Genomic DNA, 15,809 nt, shown 5'->3' with positions numbered 1-15,809 from the left:
GCAAGTTTCAAGGTTAGGGTGCGCTCATTATACGGGAAAAAAAAAATCAAATTTTGGTAACAGAATTCAGGAGTGCGATCATCACGCGAGGGCAATCATTATGTAAGTAAATATGGTATTTATTTCAAAGTTTGTGTTCAGTGTTCTGTGCCTGTATTATTGTGTTGTAACTACCAGCCGCAGCAGCTCAGTGGTGTTGTGCTGCTGATCTAAAAGTTGTGGGTTTGATTCCCAGCCGTGGTTGCCATATTTTGATAGGGCTGAAACCAAAAATTCTCATGTACTTAGATTTAGATGCATGGTAAAGAAGGCAAGGTGGTCAAAATTAATCTAGTGTCCCCTCACTACAGTATGCATTCTCATAATCAGATTGTGGTTTTGGGACCCGAGACCTTAGAATTTAACATCATTAATTTTAACTGTGTTTAACTGTGAAATCATGTGTGCGCAGGAGGAAGTGTCCATTCTGGCACATGTGGCTTTTGTGGCTGCCCGGTCAACTTGGCTTCGGGACAAAATCAGCAAGGCACGAGAGGCGCAAGTGATAATTGAGGTGTGTGCTGTCTGTTGTTGTGAAGAAGTGTTAAAGCATGACATGTGGGAGCTATACTTTTGCACCAGTGCACAAGTAGTTTTGTATCCCTGGGTGCACCATGTCTTATTGTTGAGCTAAACAATGCAAAGATTACAAGTTGTAGGTCATTGCAACTGAAACACTTTTTGAACATAGTATGAAAACATTGCTGATCTGTCACAGAGGCTGCTGTGAACATTTGGGTCAAATATTACTGCACTGTATGGAGCATGGAACTTATAATCTCCTGTTAAACACAGTGAAAAGTTGCTTACTCTCATTTCCGCAATGTCATTATGGAGCAGCATCAAAAGCAGTTGGACCAGCCAGCGCTATTGGCTGATTTCATGATCACGAGAGCATTCTCAGTAACACATAACTGGAAATTTTGGGTTACGTAAATAAAAAATATACATGTCTGCAATGTCAAAAGACAGAAAAATTATGTCATCTTTGCACTGCACATGGCTGCGTTTGCTGCGTGTGGCCTTCAAAATACCAGTGACGTGCTGCATATCGTAGTCTACCGTGGCCGCCAAAGTGTGCAAGCACTTGGTGATAGAGAAAGGTGTGACTCCCTATAATTAGGTTCAAGGCTTAATGGTCCAACGGTTTGTGACCCTATTGCTTTTATAATATGCAATCCACTAGGGTTTTTAAGCAGTATGTGTCCCTGTGTTTGACTTAAATGCCGACTTGCCATGTCAAGTCTAGTGCCACTCTTTATGATACAGTGTCGCTGTAACAAATTCAAGCAGGCCTACTTCATGAAACACTATATTTACTCTACACCACCATCAACATCTCGCTCCTCCTTTCTTTCCTTCCGTGATGCCCTCAGGCGAGAGCAACAGCTGCTACTGCTTCTAATGACAGTTTTAGTTGTCATCAAAAGCTGTCTGCACTTTGAATAAATGTTTAGATCGATTTTTGGTATAAATTGGGAAAAGGTAGTTACATACACTCTTAGAAAAATGTACACCCTTTGGGGTTTATCTTGTCCCACAACAATAATCGTCATCCGTCTTGCCCGCGTTTCCTTTCTCTAACGCGGCGAGCCCGGTACTTCCCAGTCACGAACGGCGCCGCATTATCAGTGTGATGCAGCATTCTCTAGCGAGCACCGAGTTTTCAGGAAAGGAAACGCAAGCAAGGCAGATGACAATTATTGTTGTGGGACAAATCTACACCCCAAAGGGTGCAACCGTTTTAAGAGTGTAGTTGTTATGAAAGGGCCTAACTCGGGAGATACCTAATTAAACCCGAGTTGTGCCATGAAATTCTTCAATTTATGCAGTTTCCTCCTGCATTCATAGACTGAAATACATCTTTGAGTTATTGGTCCAACTCCCTATAATGGGGGTTGTTTCCTGTGAAAAAAAAAAGGAGCACTGTCATGTCATAAAGATTTGATTCACACGTGCATGTTGGCAAGGTACTGTGGAGATTAGCTGCGACGAGTGTGAGCTTGGGCACCAAACACACTTTGAGGGTAAACTAGGCGATGTCTCACATCGCAGGTACATGTGAGAGCATTGTGGTATATTTCATTGCATCTTATATCTAATACTCATGTGACTTTTATTGCACACACATCTCCCATGTCCCATTTGCAGGCTGAGGCTACTTTTGATGGTGGGGGAAGTGTATACCCAACTGCAGCTGCGCTTCAGGTGCGCCTCCCAGATGCCGTGCCCGAGGCATTTGAACTTGTGCTCACATACATCTACACCGATCGCATCGATCCTACAAAAAAAAGTTAGTGAACTTCCTTTGAGTCATAAAATTGTGGATTGAACACTTTCCTTTTCACATCAGGAGCTTTTATTCAGTCAATTTTCTTTTAGTTTAATTTCAGTTCATGTCGATCATCAGAGTTGGGATCAGGAAAGAGCCGCCTTTGATGGCCCTCCTGTCTGAGAGAGGAGTGTAAAGATTTATGCACTAGAATAGCAGCTTGGGCTTGTTGGTTTTCCATCCTGCTTTTAACAGCGCAAAATGTAGACGAGAGACGAGACAAGAAAACACCACAAGTGCTGTGGTGTCTTCTTGTCTCGTCTCTCGTCTACATTTTGCGCTGTTAACAGCAGGAAGGTTTATGTAGATGTTTAAATGTAAAACTGGTAACCAGAACATCACCATGCCTACTATTTGTGCAGTCAACTATTCACCATAGTTGACCTGAGTACACAAATGCAGCAGAGAAAACCAAGAAGTCTAGCTGAACACTATTTTCAAAAGTTTAATCCATGAAGCTCTTAGTAGAGGTGTTGTCAGCAACAAATGAAAGTTACAGAAGACAAGAAACAGCCACATAGTACAGCATTTCAATAGTTCTTAGAGAATACTTTCTCCAAGGCCAGTGTTTCAAATCCTGCCACTAGAAAATGTTTATTTCCTTTATTAAGCAGTGAGGATACATGCTAATATTCTGGTGGAAACTAGTCACATGTAAATGGTACTATGAGCCCGACAAATGCTTGTATGTTGAAAATGACTGTTCTGACAGTCACTAGAAATGGATGGGTATGTTAGCAACAAACTGAGCTAGTCAAACAGAGGATTTGCTTTGCCAAAAGTTTATCTAACTCTTTTTGGTTGAGAATCGATTGCTAGCACCAGTTGTTCTGACTTATTACTTTAACAGTCCGAAATAATCTGTTGTGCCTTGTGTTCTTGATTCCAGGTCGAGACCCTATGAGTGACCGCATTGTTCTTCTTATGATGGATGTCTATAGGCTGGCTGTGCAGGTAAGTTCTAAATTGTATAAATGTTGCAAAGAAGAGAACTCATTGTTGATGATTTGAACATGCTGGAGTGGCAAGCTAACAATTCTGCTAACATTTCTGAGCAACAACCCAATTCAGCGATGGGGGCGAAATGCGAAAACACCCGTGTGCTTAGATTTAGGTGCACATTAAAGAACCCCAGGTGGTCAAAATTTCCGGAGACCTCCACTACGGCGTGCCTCATAATCAGAAAGTGGTTTTGGCACATAAAACCCCAAATATTATTATTATTAACCCAATTCAGAAGGGGTAAGCTGCTTGTGTTTAGCAAAGAATTAAACATTGTGCTGCAGTTAGACATGTGAGAGAACTTTCTATACTTATGTGACAATGAATGACCACAGCATTGGAGAAGTGGACACTTAGCTCAGCCAAGCTGGATAATCCTGAATGTGTTCTTGCAATCAGTGATTGTTACTTATTTGTATGGAGCTTTGCCAGCTAGCAATACTTGACATGCTAATTATGCTGACTAATCGTAAGAGTAAAGAAAATTCTATATTATGCATGTGAAAGAAAGGAATCATGCTTTCATTTCTCTGGTTACCTTGGTTTGAACTTATGTCATCGTGGTTGCCATCTTGAGAGTATATTAGCATTTTAAAAGTTGTTTAAACAAGAAATGTGGCAGCACGACTGGCGCATCTTGAACTGTGTGACAAATTGATAACAGTGATAACATAGTAAAATAATGGTCACTGTCAAAAAGCAAAACAATGCATACTTAATGATATGGTGCACTGACATCGTCATGGGTGCCATGTTAGTGTACTATCACAGTGAGAAGCTGTATCCATGACATTACGGGCATACTACTGAAATCTTTTGATCTATTGAAATCAGGCAGATGTAAGAATAATATGCGGATATACCTGCTCAAAGATAGCATGTGTAAGTACCATGAGTTTGTGCCAGCCTGCTGTATATTGTTGTGCCATACCACGTGCCTATTATCGAGGCGACGGGAGCTGCCATACTACGTGCATATCAGCAAGGCGACGGGAGCTCCCACTTCTCCGCAACAAATCAAGAATTCGACGTGAGTGACCTCAGCACCTGCCAAACTGGTTCCTGCCGACCAGGGGTTGCCAAAGGGATTTAAGGGAGAACTGGCCGATTGTGAGCAGAGAGAGTCGCCTCCAGCCACCCAGTCAGTCTGATGCGCTCTTACAGCTACATGTACACTATCATCCACTATCTGTAAATTTGTATAAAGTTTTTCGTTTCTTCTTCGTCTGTGGAAAAAGTCTGTCTCTTGTCCTCCACCCCAAAGTCACAACAGTGGATGGCAAGCTGTGGGATTCAAAGCCAGATAACGCCCGCTACACTACTCAACAGCAGCCATGAGGTCGACCGGTGTCAGCTACTTTGGAGGGGTGAGTGCCCGGCGTTTGCCTTTCGCATCGCCAGACCTCTGTTGCACATGTAAATGCTAAGGACAATTTCTCAAGTATCCTGAAAGGGTTGTAGTGGTTTTGTCTTAGTTCGCTTCAGGCCTTGCATAGATTTCCGGCTTCGGAAGCAAAGCTAATTTAGAGGCAAAACCGGAGACAAGCCATCAGATTGCGATGGAGAAGCTCAGGATACAGGACCTTCTTGATGTTTGTCAGAAGATGGGCATTTCAGTTGCCGTGGCAAGGTGAAAGAAAGCCATTCTGGATGCTATAAGGGCACAAGAGGTAACTGAGGAGGAAGTCGAAGAGGTTTGGAGAGAAATTCTTGAGAGGAGAAGCGAGAAAAAAATGCACAATGAGGCAGAAGAAAAAAAAGGCGCGAGGAAGCAGAGGAGCAGAAAAGGCACGAGGAGGCAGAGGAGAGAAAAAGGCGCGAGGATGCAGAGGAGAAAGAAAGGCACGAAGAGTGAGGTTATGCTCTTAAAATGAGAGAACTGGAAATAGAGCAAATTTTTTTTACCCGCCGTGGTTGCTCAGTGGCTATGGTGTTATGCTGCTGAGCACGAGGTCGCGGGATCGAATCCCGGCCACGGCGGCCGCATTTCGATGGTGGCGAAATGCGAAAACACCCGTGTGCTTAGATTTAGGTGCACGTTAAAGAACCCCAGGTGGTCAAAATTTCCGGAGTCCTCCACTACGGCGTGCCTCATAATCAGAAAGTGGTTTTGGCACGTAAAACCCCAAATATTATTATTAGAGCAAATTTAAATCAGCTTGGCGCATTCAAGTCCCCTTTCCGGTGTAGACGATACGCCTAAACTGAGAATACAGGACCTCATGCTACCGTACAGGATAAGGCGATGATATCGCACTTTTTCTCATGAATTTCGAATGTACGTGTGAAAAGATAGTGCTGGACGAAAGCCTTTGGTCTCAAAAACTTCTTTCAGTTGACCTAGGAGAGGCCGCAGAAGTTCTCGCACGCTTGTCTATAGAAGAGTGTAAGAAGTATGGAAAGGTAAAAGCCACGCTTCTTCGCAAATACCGCCTCTCCGCCGAGGCATTTCGACAGCAGTTTAGACAGGCAAAAAGGGGCAGCGAGTCTCACACTGAGTTCGCGTATGAGTTAAAGTCTAACTCAAAAGAGTGGCTCAAAAGTGCAGAAGTGTATGGCAACTACGACAAGGTGCTTGAATGCATAGCACTGGAGCTGTTTTACTGAGTTCTTCCAGAACAAGTTAGACTTTGGCTGCAGGACAGGCTCCCAGAGGTAGACCTAGAGAAGGCAGTGCAGCTCGCGGAGGAATATTACACGCGCCGAAACTTCCAAGACAAACCAATTCAGGAAGACAGGCTATAAAAACAGGACTATTCTGTAAAGCGATTTTCCCCTCGTAGCGCAATTTTGCCGAATAAGAAATCATCTACGAGCAACAAAGGAGTATCGACTAAGGCTGAGGTGGCGAGGGAAGGGCTAGCAGAGACAGTCCAGTTAGCTGAGGCCGCTAAAGCTAAGGCAGACGCAGAGCATGCGTTCGAGGCCCGGAGACCAATTATCTGCTTCGTTGCAACAAGGAAGGCCATATTTCCTCAAATGGCAAAAAGAAAATCGCGTTCGCCAGGATTAGTCAGTCAGACAATAATCAGAGATTGCTAGAGCCATATACAGTATGCAGGATGTCGTGGTAAACGGGAAAATGTGCAGGGCACTTCGTGATTCCGCCGCCAACATTGATGTTACTCATCCATCCTGTGTTTCTCTCGGGGACTATACAGGAGAATGCACCTGGATCAGACAAGTCGCAGAAGAGCACAGCACATGCTTGCCAGTTGCCAGGGTAACCCGCGCAGGCGCTTTTGGAAGTTTGCAAACAGAGGCAGCCGTAGGTCCAAGTTTACCTGAACACTTTTCATATCTTTTTTCGAACAAATTGGAGCAGCTTTTAGAAAAGGAGGGCTGGTTGTTCTCTACCAGTCTCGCATGCATGACATTAACGCGATTGCGGTCACATGCCCTCTCAAAGAAACGTGAAAGCTCATATTCAAACGAGGAAACTGACAATGTAACATCATCACAGTGGCAGCCTAGGCCGGGAGATATGGCTGATGAAAAGCAGAGGACTCAGACTTGTGACGGATCAATTACCAGATCAGTGACAGTGGGTGAGGAGCCTTTCGAGACTTGGGAAAACGGGGCGCCTAGGGCTGAAGTGGAAGGTTTACTGCTTAGTCCCGCATCCTTTTGCTGGGAACAGCTTAGTAGGGTTGAACGAAAGGTGCTTATCGCAGCACAGAAAAGTGACCCTTCACTAACTGTGCTGCAGGCTAATGTAAATGAAGGGGTGTCCCGAAAGAACATCTCGTTCTACACTAGGTCGGGTCTCAAGTACCGGTAATATCAGGATTTCAAGGGTCGGACATACAACCAACTACTCGTGCCAGAAAAGTACCGACCACAGCTTTTAGAGTTAGCGCATGGCAATGTTTGGGTGGATCACTTCGGTATCAAGAAGACAAAGGCTAGGCTAGCGCAAGATTTCTATTGGCCAGGATGCTGGAAAGAGGTTGAAACACTTGTTCAGTCATGTGACGCATGTCAGCAAGTTGGTAAGCCCAGTGACAAGTGACAGAATTTTCCCCGCAGGGGCGTCTGCGTCAGCAGGCGTTTGGTGTGTTGCGACACCACGTACCCGAGCACACGAGGGTTGGACCCTCCCGCGTGTAGCCATGCGCTGGGGAAAAGGGGATCCTGGGGGTTGAGCCGATGCTGGGTATTTGGACCTTTAAGGCTCCCCGGCAGAGGCAACACACCTCTTCGACCTCGGCTTCACATAGACGGCACCTCCAGAGTAACCCACCTGGAGGACATCGGCAGTCGCCTTTTCCTGTCTCTCCCTCCTCGAATCTTCGTCTTTATCTCCCACTTTTTGACCTTTCCTGTTGCCTTCTCTCTCATTTTTACTTCCTTCTTCTTGGTGGCAAGGGTTAACCCTGTGTGGTTATCCAACCTTGGGTACACCATATTTGGTTATAGTGGCGGCGTACGACTGGCGTCGTGCAGACTTGCATGCAAGCTCTGCCGCGTCCCCTCTTTGGGCTCCGTGGTGGGCGGTCGGCGCTGTTGCCGAATCTACACATATTTTCATGGACACTTCTTTCCCCTCCCTTCTTGATCGCCCTCAGAAACGAGGGCGCACCGAAGTTGTCTTCAAGTTTTTTGGACACCAAATCCAGAATTTCCCGCGCTTCCACGTTATCCACTCTGAAAAGCCAAACAAAGCAGTTCGAACCATTTCGCCATTCCTTGTCTCAAAGTCCTTGACTGATGTTTTTGGTCCAGGTTACAAGGTGTCGAGAATGGCAAGCGGTGACCTCCTCTTGGAGCTCCGCGATCTGAAACAATATGAGAATCTACAGAAACTAGTGTCATTTGGCGAGACCCACATAACAGTAACGCCGCACCGTACAATGAACACCACCCGTGGTGTTGTGTCGGATGACGATCTGCTTGACCTGACTGGGGCGGAACTCCTCGAGGGCTTTAGTGAGCAAAATGTGATCAATGTCAAAAGAATTAAGATGAGGAGGGATGGCAAAAAGATCCAGACGAAGCACCTAATAATTACCTTTGGCTCAAGTGTCTTGCCCGAGTCAATCGAGGCCGGGTACATCAAGCTCCGTGTCAGGACGTACGTGCCCAATCCGCTCCGATGTTTCAAATGCCAGCGCTTCGGCCACAGTTCGCAGAGCTGCCAAGGCCGCCAAACATGTGCCAAATGCACTGCCCACGAACACACATTTGAAGCTTGTGAGAATGCTCTCCACTGTGTAAACTGTGATGGGGAGCATGCCGCGTACTCGCGGTCGTGCCCATCCTGGAAAAAGAAAAGAAAATTGTAACAGTTAAAGTAAAGGAAAACTTAAGTTTCAAGGAGGCACGCAGGCGGCTATCGTACCTGCCCAAGAAAACCTTTGCCGATGTGGCGCGTCAGGGGGCAGCGTCACAACGGCCTCCGGCGGCTGTCCGACTCACAATCAGTGAGTCGGCAGCTATGCCATCTGCCCCCGCGGCGGTTGCAGCTAGCGCTGCTCCGCCAACCTAGCAGATGGGGCCATCGACCCCGAAGGTGGGCGCAGCCGAGGCTGCCCCAACCTCCCCGGCCCCTTCTAGCGCTGGCAACAGCCGGCGCAGCCAAATCCCGCAGGGTGCCCCATCGACCTCCGGGCTGGTGGGCGCAGGGGTCTTGCCCTCCAAGGCAGGACTCCTTCTTGTAACTTCTCGCTCGCAAGAGCACGTGTCCGGCGCCTCACAAGAGGCAATGGACACTACACCTGTCCTCAAGGCGCACCAAACGCCTAAGGAGCGGCGAGGCTCCCTCGAACGCTCCAGAAAGGGCAGAACACCCGTTACAGGGCCTCGAAAAAGCCCTGTAACCTAAGGCATCACTTCCGTTTCCGTAAACACAGCACAAATTTTCTTTAAATATGGATACACAAATCATTCAATGGAATGTCAGAGGTCTTGTTAGGAATCTTGATGATGTGCAAGAACTCATCCATAAACACAATCCAAAAGTGCTGTGTTTACAGGAAACACACTTAAAATCAAAATACACAAATTTTCTTCGACAGTATGTTACCTTTCGCAAAGATCGCGATGATGCTGTCGCATGATCGGGCGGTGTTGCAATTGTAATACAAAAAAGCATAGCGTGTCAACGTTTACAGCTACGAACGGCCCTTGAGGCAGTGGCGGTTCGAGTTGTACTGCTAAACAAACTTATCACTATTTGCTTGCTTTATATACCCCCCCCCATTACAAACTAAGCAAACATGAATTTCAGTCCTTTATAGATGAATTGCCAGAACCCTATGTTGTTCTTGGCGATTTCAATGCCCATAACTACCTGTGGGGCGACCCTCGTATAGATGCGCGAGGACGTCTTGTTGAACAGCTCCTTTTCCCTTCTGGTGCTTGTCTTCTGAATAAGAAGAAACCCACATATTATTCTCTTGCAAACAGAACATTCTCTTCAATTGACCTCAGCATAGTTTCGCCGTCTATACTGCCTGAACTTGAATGGGAAGTTAACAGCGATCTTTACGGGAGCGACCACTTCTCAATACTACTAAGAACATCAAAAGAAAACGAATACCCACCACAGGCTCCTAGGTGGAAGGTTGATACAGCCAACTGGGAGAAATTTCGAAATCTCACTAGTATCTCATGGGATGAAATGTCTTCTTTATGAATTGATGCTGCTGTGCAGTATTTTACAGCCTTCATTATAGATGGCGCATCTAAATGCATAACTGAAGTAAGTGGCTTTGCATGCAGACGACGTGTCCCGTGGTGGAACGACGAATGTAGGATCACCCGTAAGAAACAGAAAAAAAGCGTGGGGGTTGCTACACGCTTCTCCCACTGAAGAAAATCTTATCAACTTTAAAAAAGTATAAAGTCCGAAGGCAGGGGAACCCGCCGTCAGGCCAGAAGAGAAAGCTGGCAGAAGTTTTTATCGGGCATCAACTCGTACACAGATGAGGCGAAAGTCTGGAACAGGGTTATTAGGATAAGAGGGCGACAAGCACATTCACTCCCTTTGGTAAACACACAAGGCGATACGCTGCAAGATCAGGCAGACTCACTTGGGGAGCACTTTGAGAGCGTGTCGAGCTCAACCCATTATTCTCAGTCCTTCCTCAAATATAAACAAACAGAAGAATGTAAGCCACTAATTAGAAAATCTAGACAGAATGAACCCTATAACCGGCCTTTCAGTATTGCCGAGTTGAGAGCTGCCATGAACACATGCAAAAGCACTGCACCGAGACCTGACAGAGTCATGTATGACATGATCAGAAACTTACATACTGACACACAAGTTACACTACTTACACTCTTCAACACTCTGTGGGCAGCGGGATACATCCCATCCCATGGAAAGAGGCGATTGTGGTTCGTGTCCTGAAGCAGGGAAAAGAGCCCTCCTTGGCGGCAAGTTACCGTCCGATAGCTCTAACAAATTGTCTGTGTAAGCTTTTTGAAAAAATGATAAATCGCCGACTTATACATTTCCTTGAGCTCAACAATATGCTCGATCCTTATCAGTGTGGCTTCCGAGAAGGGCGGTCGACTACCGATCATCTTGTGCGCATTGAAGGAAATATCCGCGATGCATTTATACATAAACAGTTTTTCCTATCGATATTCCTCGATATGGAGAAGGCATATGACACGGCATGGCGTTACGGGATCTTGCGAGACCTGTCGGAAATTGGCATCCGTGGAAATATGCTGAACACAATTGAAAGCTATTTGTCAAATCGTACCTTCAGAGTAAAAGTCGGTAACGCACTGTCACGTCATTTTACGCAGGAAACTGGTGTACCCCAGGGAGGCATGCTCAGCTGCACTCTCTTTATCGTCAAGATGAACACACTACGTGCTTCACTGCCACCGGCCATTTTTTATTCCGTATACGTAGACGATATACAAATAGGCTTCAAATCCTGCAACCTCACAGTATGTGAGAGACAGGTACAGCAGGGCTTGAACAAGGTTTCCAAGTGGGCAGACGAAAACGGATTTAAAATCAACCCCCACAAAAGCTCTTGTGTTCTTTTTACTAGAAAGAGAGGCCTGGTTCCAGATCTTTGTGTTCAACTGTGTGGACATCAAATACCTATCAACAATACATCAAATACCTATCATCAAATACCTATCAAGTGGGCACGGCGAAACCGAAGGGATCATGCCGCTCACCAAACGATTTATGTTCCTTCCCCAGGTTTTGCTGTTTGTCAGCGCCGTTTCATCGACTACAGCAAATTCGTCGACAGTGCTCCCAGTGTGTGACGTGGACGACAGCCGCTCCTCTTTTCCTCACTTCCTAACTGCCGACCTACATCTGCGCATGTTCCATACTGCGCACTCCAAATCACCGCCTGTGACCACATCGGATTGGGATATAAAAGACAGTCCGCACCTTTTCTTCGTCAGTGGGCACGGCGAAACCGAAGGGATCATGCCGCTCACCAAACGATTTATGTTCCTTCCCCAGGTTTTGCTGTTTGTCAGCGCCGTTTCATCGACTACAGCAAATTCGTCGACAGTGCTCCCACTGTGTGACGTGGACGACAGCCGCTCCTCTTTTCCTCACTTCCTAACTGCCGACCTACATCTGCGCATGTTCCATACTGCGCACTCCAAATCACTGCCTGTGACCACATCGGATTGGGATATAAAAGACAGTCCGCACCTTTTCTTCGTCAGTGGGCACGGCGAAACCGAAGGGATCATGCCGCTCACCAAACGATTTATGTTCCTTCCCCAGGTTAGTTTGTCTGTTTCTACATTCCGCAGTAGCGATATTACATTGGTGGTCTTGCCGTGCCCACGGACATGCTTGTCAATTGCTTACGACTGTTTCTGTGTGTGTAAATTGCTTGTCTGTGGAGACATTGAAGAAAACCCAGGACCCACAGTTGAACAAATGTTTGAAAGCCTTCAGTCAGGGCAAGCAAGCATATTAACTGAGCTAACTGGTATTCGGGAGCGTCTTACATCGAATGAACAAGCCATCGCCACTCTTAATACACGATTGAATGCAATCGATAAGCTTCTGCTAGAAATTAGCAAAAAAACCTCCCAAATTCAAACACTAGAAGACAAAATTCGGTCTTTAGATCAAGTTGTTATGAAACAGAACGAAAAAATAGCTGACCTTGAAGACCGCAGTCGCCGATCAAACTTAGTTGTTTTTGGCGTCAAAGAGCAAGACGATGAAGATGATAAAACGTTACGAAAATCGGTCATTGATGATATCTTTTCAAAAAAACTGCAGCAATCATGCAAATCTATCGCGCGTATTCATCGTCTTGGAAGACAGCCAGGAAAGAGACCAGTTATCGTATATTTCCAAGACTTTTTGGAAAAAGAGGCCGTTTTTCGAAACGTGCGTAAGCTTAAGGGTAGTGGTATATCTATCCAGAATGATTACAGCAAGGAAACTCTGAGAAAACGAAAACTTCTTTGGGAAACTGTCAAACGGGATGTCGACAATGGAAAACGTGCTTTTCTTATCAATGACAAACTGAAATTTGATGGCTGCGTTTATGCTTGGGATGACAGCACATCTAAACGAGTTGTCGTGAGCCGTGAAAACAAAACTTTTAGTAATGCGTGACAGAACACGTGCGCCATTTCTAAAATCTTGCGAGTGCTAAATTTCAGTGCCAGAAGTATAATAAATAAGGTAGAACAACTTGAATGCCTTCTTTTCAGATACGACCCTCATATTGCAATTGTCACAGAAACCTGGCTGCATGATGGTGTTAGCAACGAAATACTGGTATCACCATCACATAAGATTTTCCGTCGGGACCGTGGATCGAGGGGAGGAGGTGTTGCGATTATTCTAAAAAGCACGTTTTCCGCAGAAATACTTCCTCAGATCGAAAACCATGAGAGTCTGTTTTTGAAAGTTAATTGTTGGGGACATGTAGTTCTGGTATGCGCGGTTTATAGGTCACCATCATCCCCTCCCGAGTTCTTGTCCTCGTTGCGTGACTATATGACTGTGCTGAAACCCCGGAAAATTATAATGGCGCGCGATTTCAACCTACCCGCAGTTAATTGGCTGCACAGGCCCGAGATGCAGCTGGCCGATAGCCCTCTTCTTGACATAATGTTTGCATGTGACATGAAACAAGTTGTGCTTGAAAACACGCGTGACAATGCTGATACTGGTTCAATTTTGGATCTTGTATTTCTTAGCAAAAATATGACAGAGCTCGATGTCCGAGTGGAGGAGGGCATATCGGACCACAAGCTTGTGCTGGTCAGTAGTAGGCTTGATAGTTGTGAAAGGAAGCACGTTAAGCCCTGCAAAACTGTTAAAGACTTTATTAATGCCAATGATCAATCTATCCTTGATGAACTTTGGAAGCTGGTGGATAACTTACCAAAAACTGATGTTACTTCACTATGGCGTGCGTTTGTGACCTGCGTTAACTACTGTATTGATGCCTTCGTGCCGACAAAACTTATTAAACCACAACGAAGAAACCCATGGATTGACAGAAAAATTATGCATACAAAACGCAGGTTGAAACGCGCCAAAAAACGCCGGAACAAAAATCCTGAAGTTATTAGCCACCTGCAAGTCCAGCTTTCAGACGCATTGTCTTTTGCCCGTCAACAATATTTTTCCACTACTTTGCCTAATTACATAAAAACCAGTCCCGATAAATTTTGGCGATATCTTAGCAGCGCTAACACACATTTGCAAGAAATAAGGCAACGCGACATTGTGATTACCGATCCTCAGGAAATATCTAACATAATGAATGAATATTTCCATTCTGTGTTCACCCGCGCTGATAAAGCCATGGAGGCTCCTTCTTCTCTGTGCCAAGTGTCAGACTCCATATCTTTTGAAGGCGTGTTTTCCTTATTGCTTAATGTTAAAGAAAAATCTTCTGGGGGACCGGATGGCATACCAAATTCTTTTCTTCGCCGTTACGCCGAGCCTGTTGCACACATCTTAACAGCTGTCTTTGCTTTATCTATGACCACAGCGATTTTACCTGATGACTGGCGTGTGGCTCGTGTCATTGCAGTTCACAAGAAGGGTGATCGCCTAAGCATTGAAAACTATCGTCCCATTTCGTTGACATCCACGTCCTGTAAAACACTAGAACACATCATCGCTCATTATATAACTAATTTTCTTGAAAGTAACAACTTGCTCTCCCCATTTCAGCATGGTTTTCGAAAGAAACTGTCGACATCTACGCAACTTTTAACAACTATTCACGAAATCGCTCTAACGCTTGATTCTTCCGGACAAGTTGATCTTATCTTCCTTGATTTCAGTAAAGCGTTTGATCGCGTCCCTCATGGTAAACTTCTTGAAAAACTTACTAAGCTCGGCCTTCCTGCGTTTATCATCAATTGGATAAGAGCCTACCTTTCAAACCGTAGCCAGTTCGTAGACGTTAACGGCCATGCTTCTACTGTATTACCAGTTCCGTCCGGAGTACCTCAAGGAAGCGTACTCGGCCCGATCCTATTCCTAATCTATGTTAATGATATAACTAGCACAATTCATCCACACGTTAACATCAGATTGTTCGCAGATGATTGTCTTGTCTTCAAAGAGATCACTTGCCGTGATGATCAAGTTCACTTAAGCACTAGCTTAGCCAGACTTAATGAATGGTGCACCACCTGGTCTATGACCCTAAATGCTGACAAAACTGTCTTACTTCGTGTCACGAACAAAAAGCAACCTATCGCATTTCCATACTACATCAATAGTACACTAATAAAGGAAGTCTCTGAATATAAATATCTAGGCGTAACGATTACCAACACTCTATCGTGGGCGAAACACATTGCGAACGTTTGTGCATCTGCCTCTCGAAAGCTTGGCTTTCTGCGTCATAAACTGAAAAGAGCACCTTCAAATTTAAAACTTCTAGCATACAGAACTTATATATTGCCAAAACTAGAATACGCCTCAATAGTATGGGACCCGTATTACATGAAGGATAAGCACAAGCTTGAAATGGTTCAGAGGCGAGCAGTACGGTTCATTTTCAACAAGTTTAGGTCTACTGATTCGCCGTCAAAACTAATGACCGAAAACGATATCCCTACCTTAGAAGCACGAAGAACTGTGGCACGACTAAAATTTCTTTTCACGATGTACGACAAGTCGCTTGAATTTAATGGACGAACATACATTCAACCTTACCTGTCACGCGCGTCTCGACACCGTCACGCTCACAACTTGCTCCCTTTCCGTGCACGCACTAACCTCTTTAAAAATTCATTCTTTCCTCGTACAGTTGTTCAGTGGAATGATCTACCCTCAGAAATTTTCTCTGCTGATAATTTTGAGCAGGCACTACTCATGTATTTTGCACAATGATATGGAATGTTATTTTTCCCCTCTTTTATTCATGTTATCACCTATGCAAGTGCATTTTGTTCTGACAAGAACTTGTTATTTTGATGTGATATTGACTATCCCAGTGCATTT

General features: G+C 45.1%; 1 protein-coding gene across 4 annotated transcripts in view; it reads left to right on the top strand.

Annotated features, from left to right (window-relative positions):
* Nucleotides 1-15,809, top strand: part of Lztr1 (Leucine zipper like transcription regulator 1) — a 73,060-nt gene that overhangs the window by 26,854 nt on the left and 30,397 nt on the right. For all 4 annotated transcript variants that reach the window (XM_075684440.1, XM_075684437.1, XM_075684438.1 and 1 more), the window contains 3 exons: nt 452-553; nt 2,191-2,332; nt 3,261-3,325. In XM_075684440.1, the coding sequence (XP_075540555.1) occupies nt 452-553; nt 2,191-2,332; nt 3,261-3,325 (309 nt within the window). The remainder of the gene's footprint in view (nt 1-451; nt 554-2,190; nt 2,333-3,260; nt 3,326-15,809) is intronic.

This window comes from Dermacentor variabilis, chromosome 3 (assembly GCF_050947875.1).
Source record: "Dermacentor variabilis isolate Ectoservices chromosome 3, ASM5094787v1, whole genome shotgun sequence".
Classification (NCBI taxonomy): Eukaryota; Metazoa; Arthropoda; class Arachnida; order Ixodida; family Ixodidae; genus Dermacentor; species Dermacentor variabilis.
This window is presented reverse-complemented; position numbering and strand designations above follow the sequence as displayed.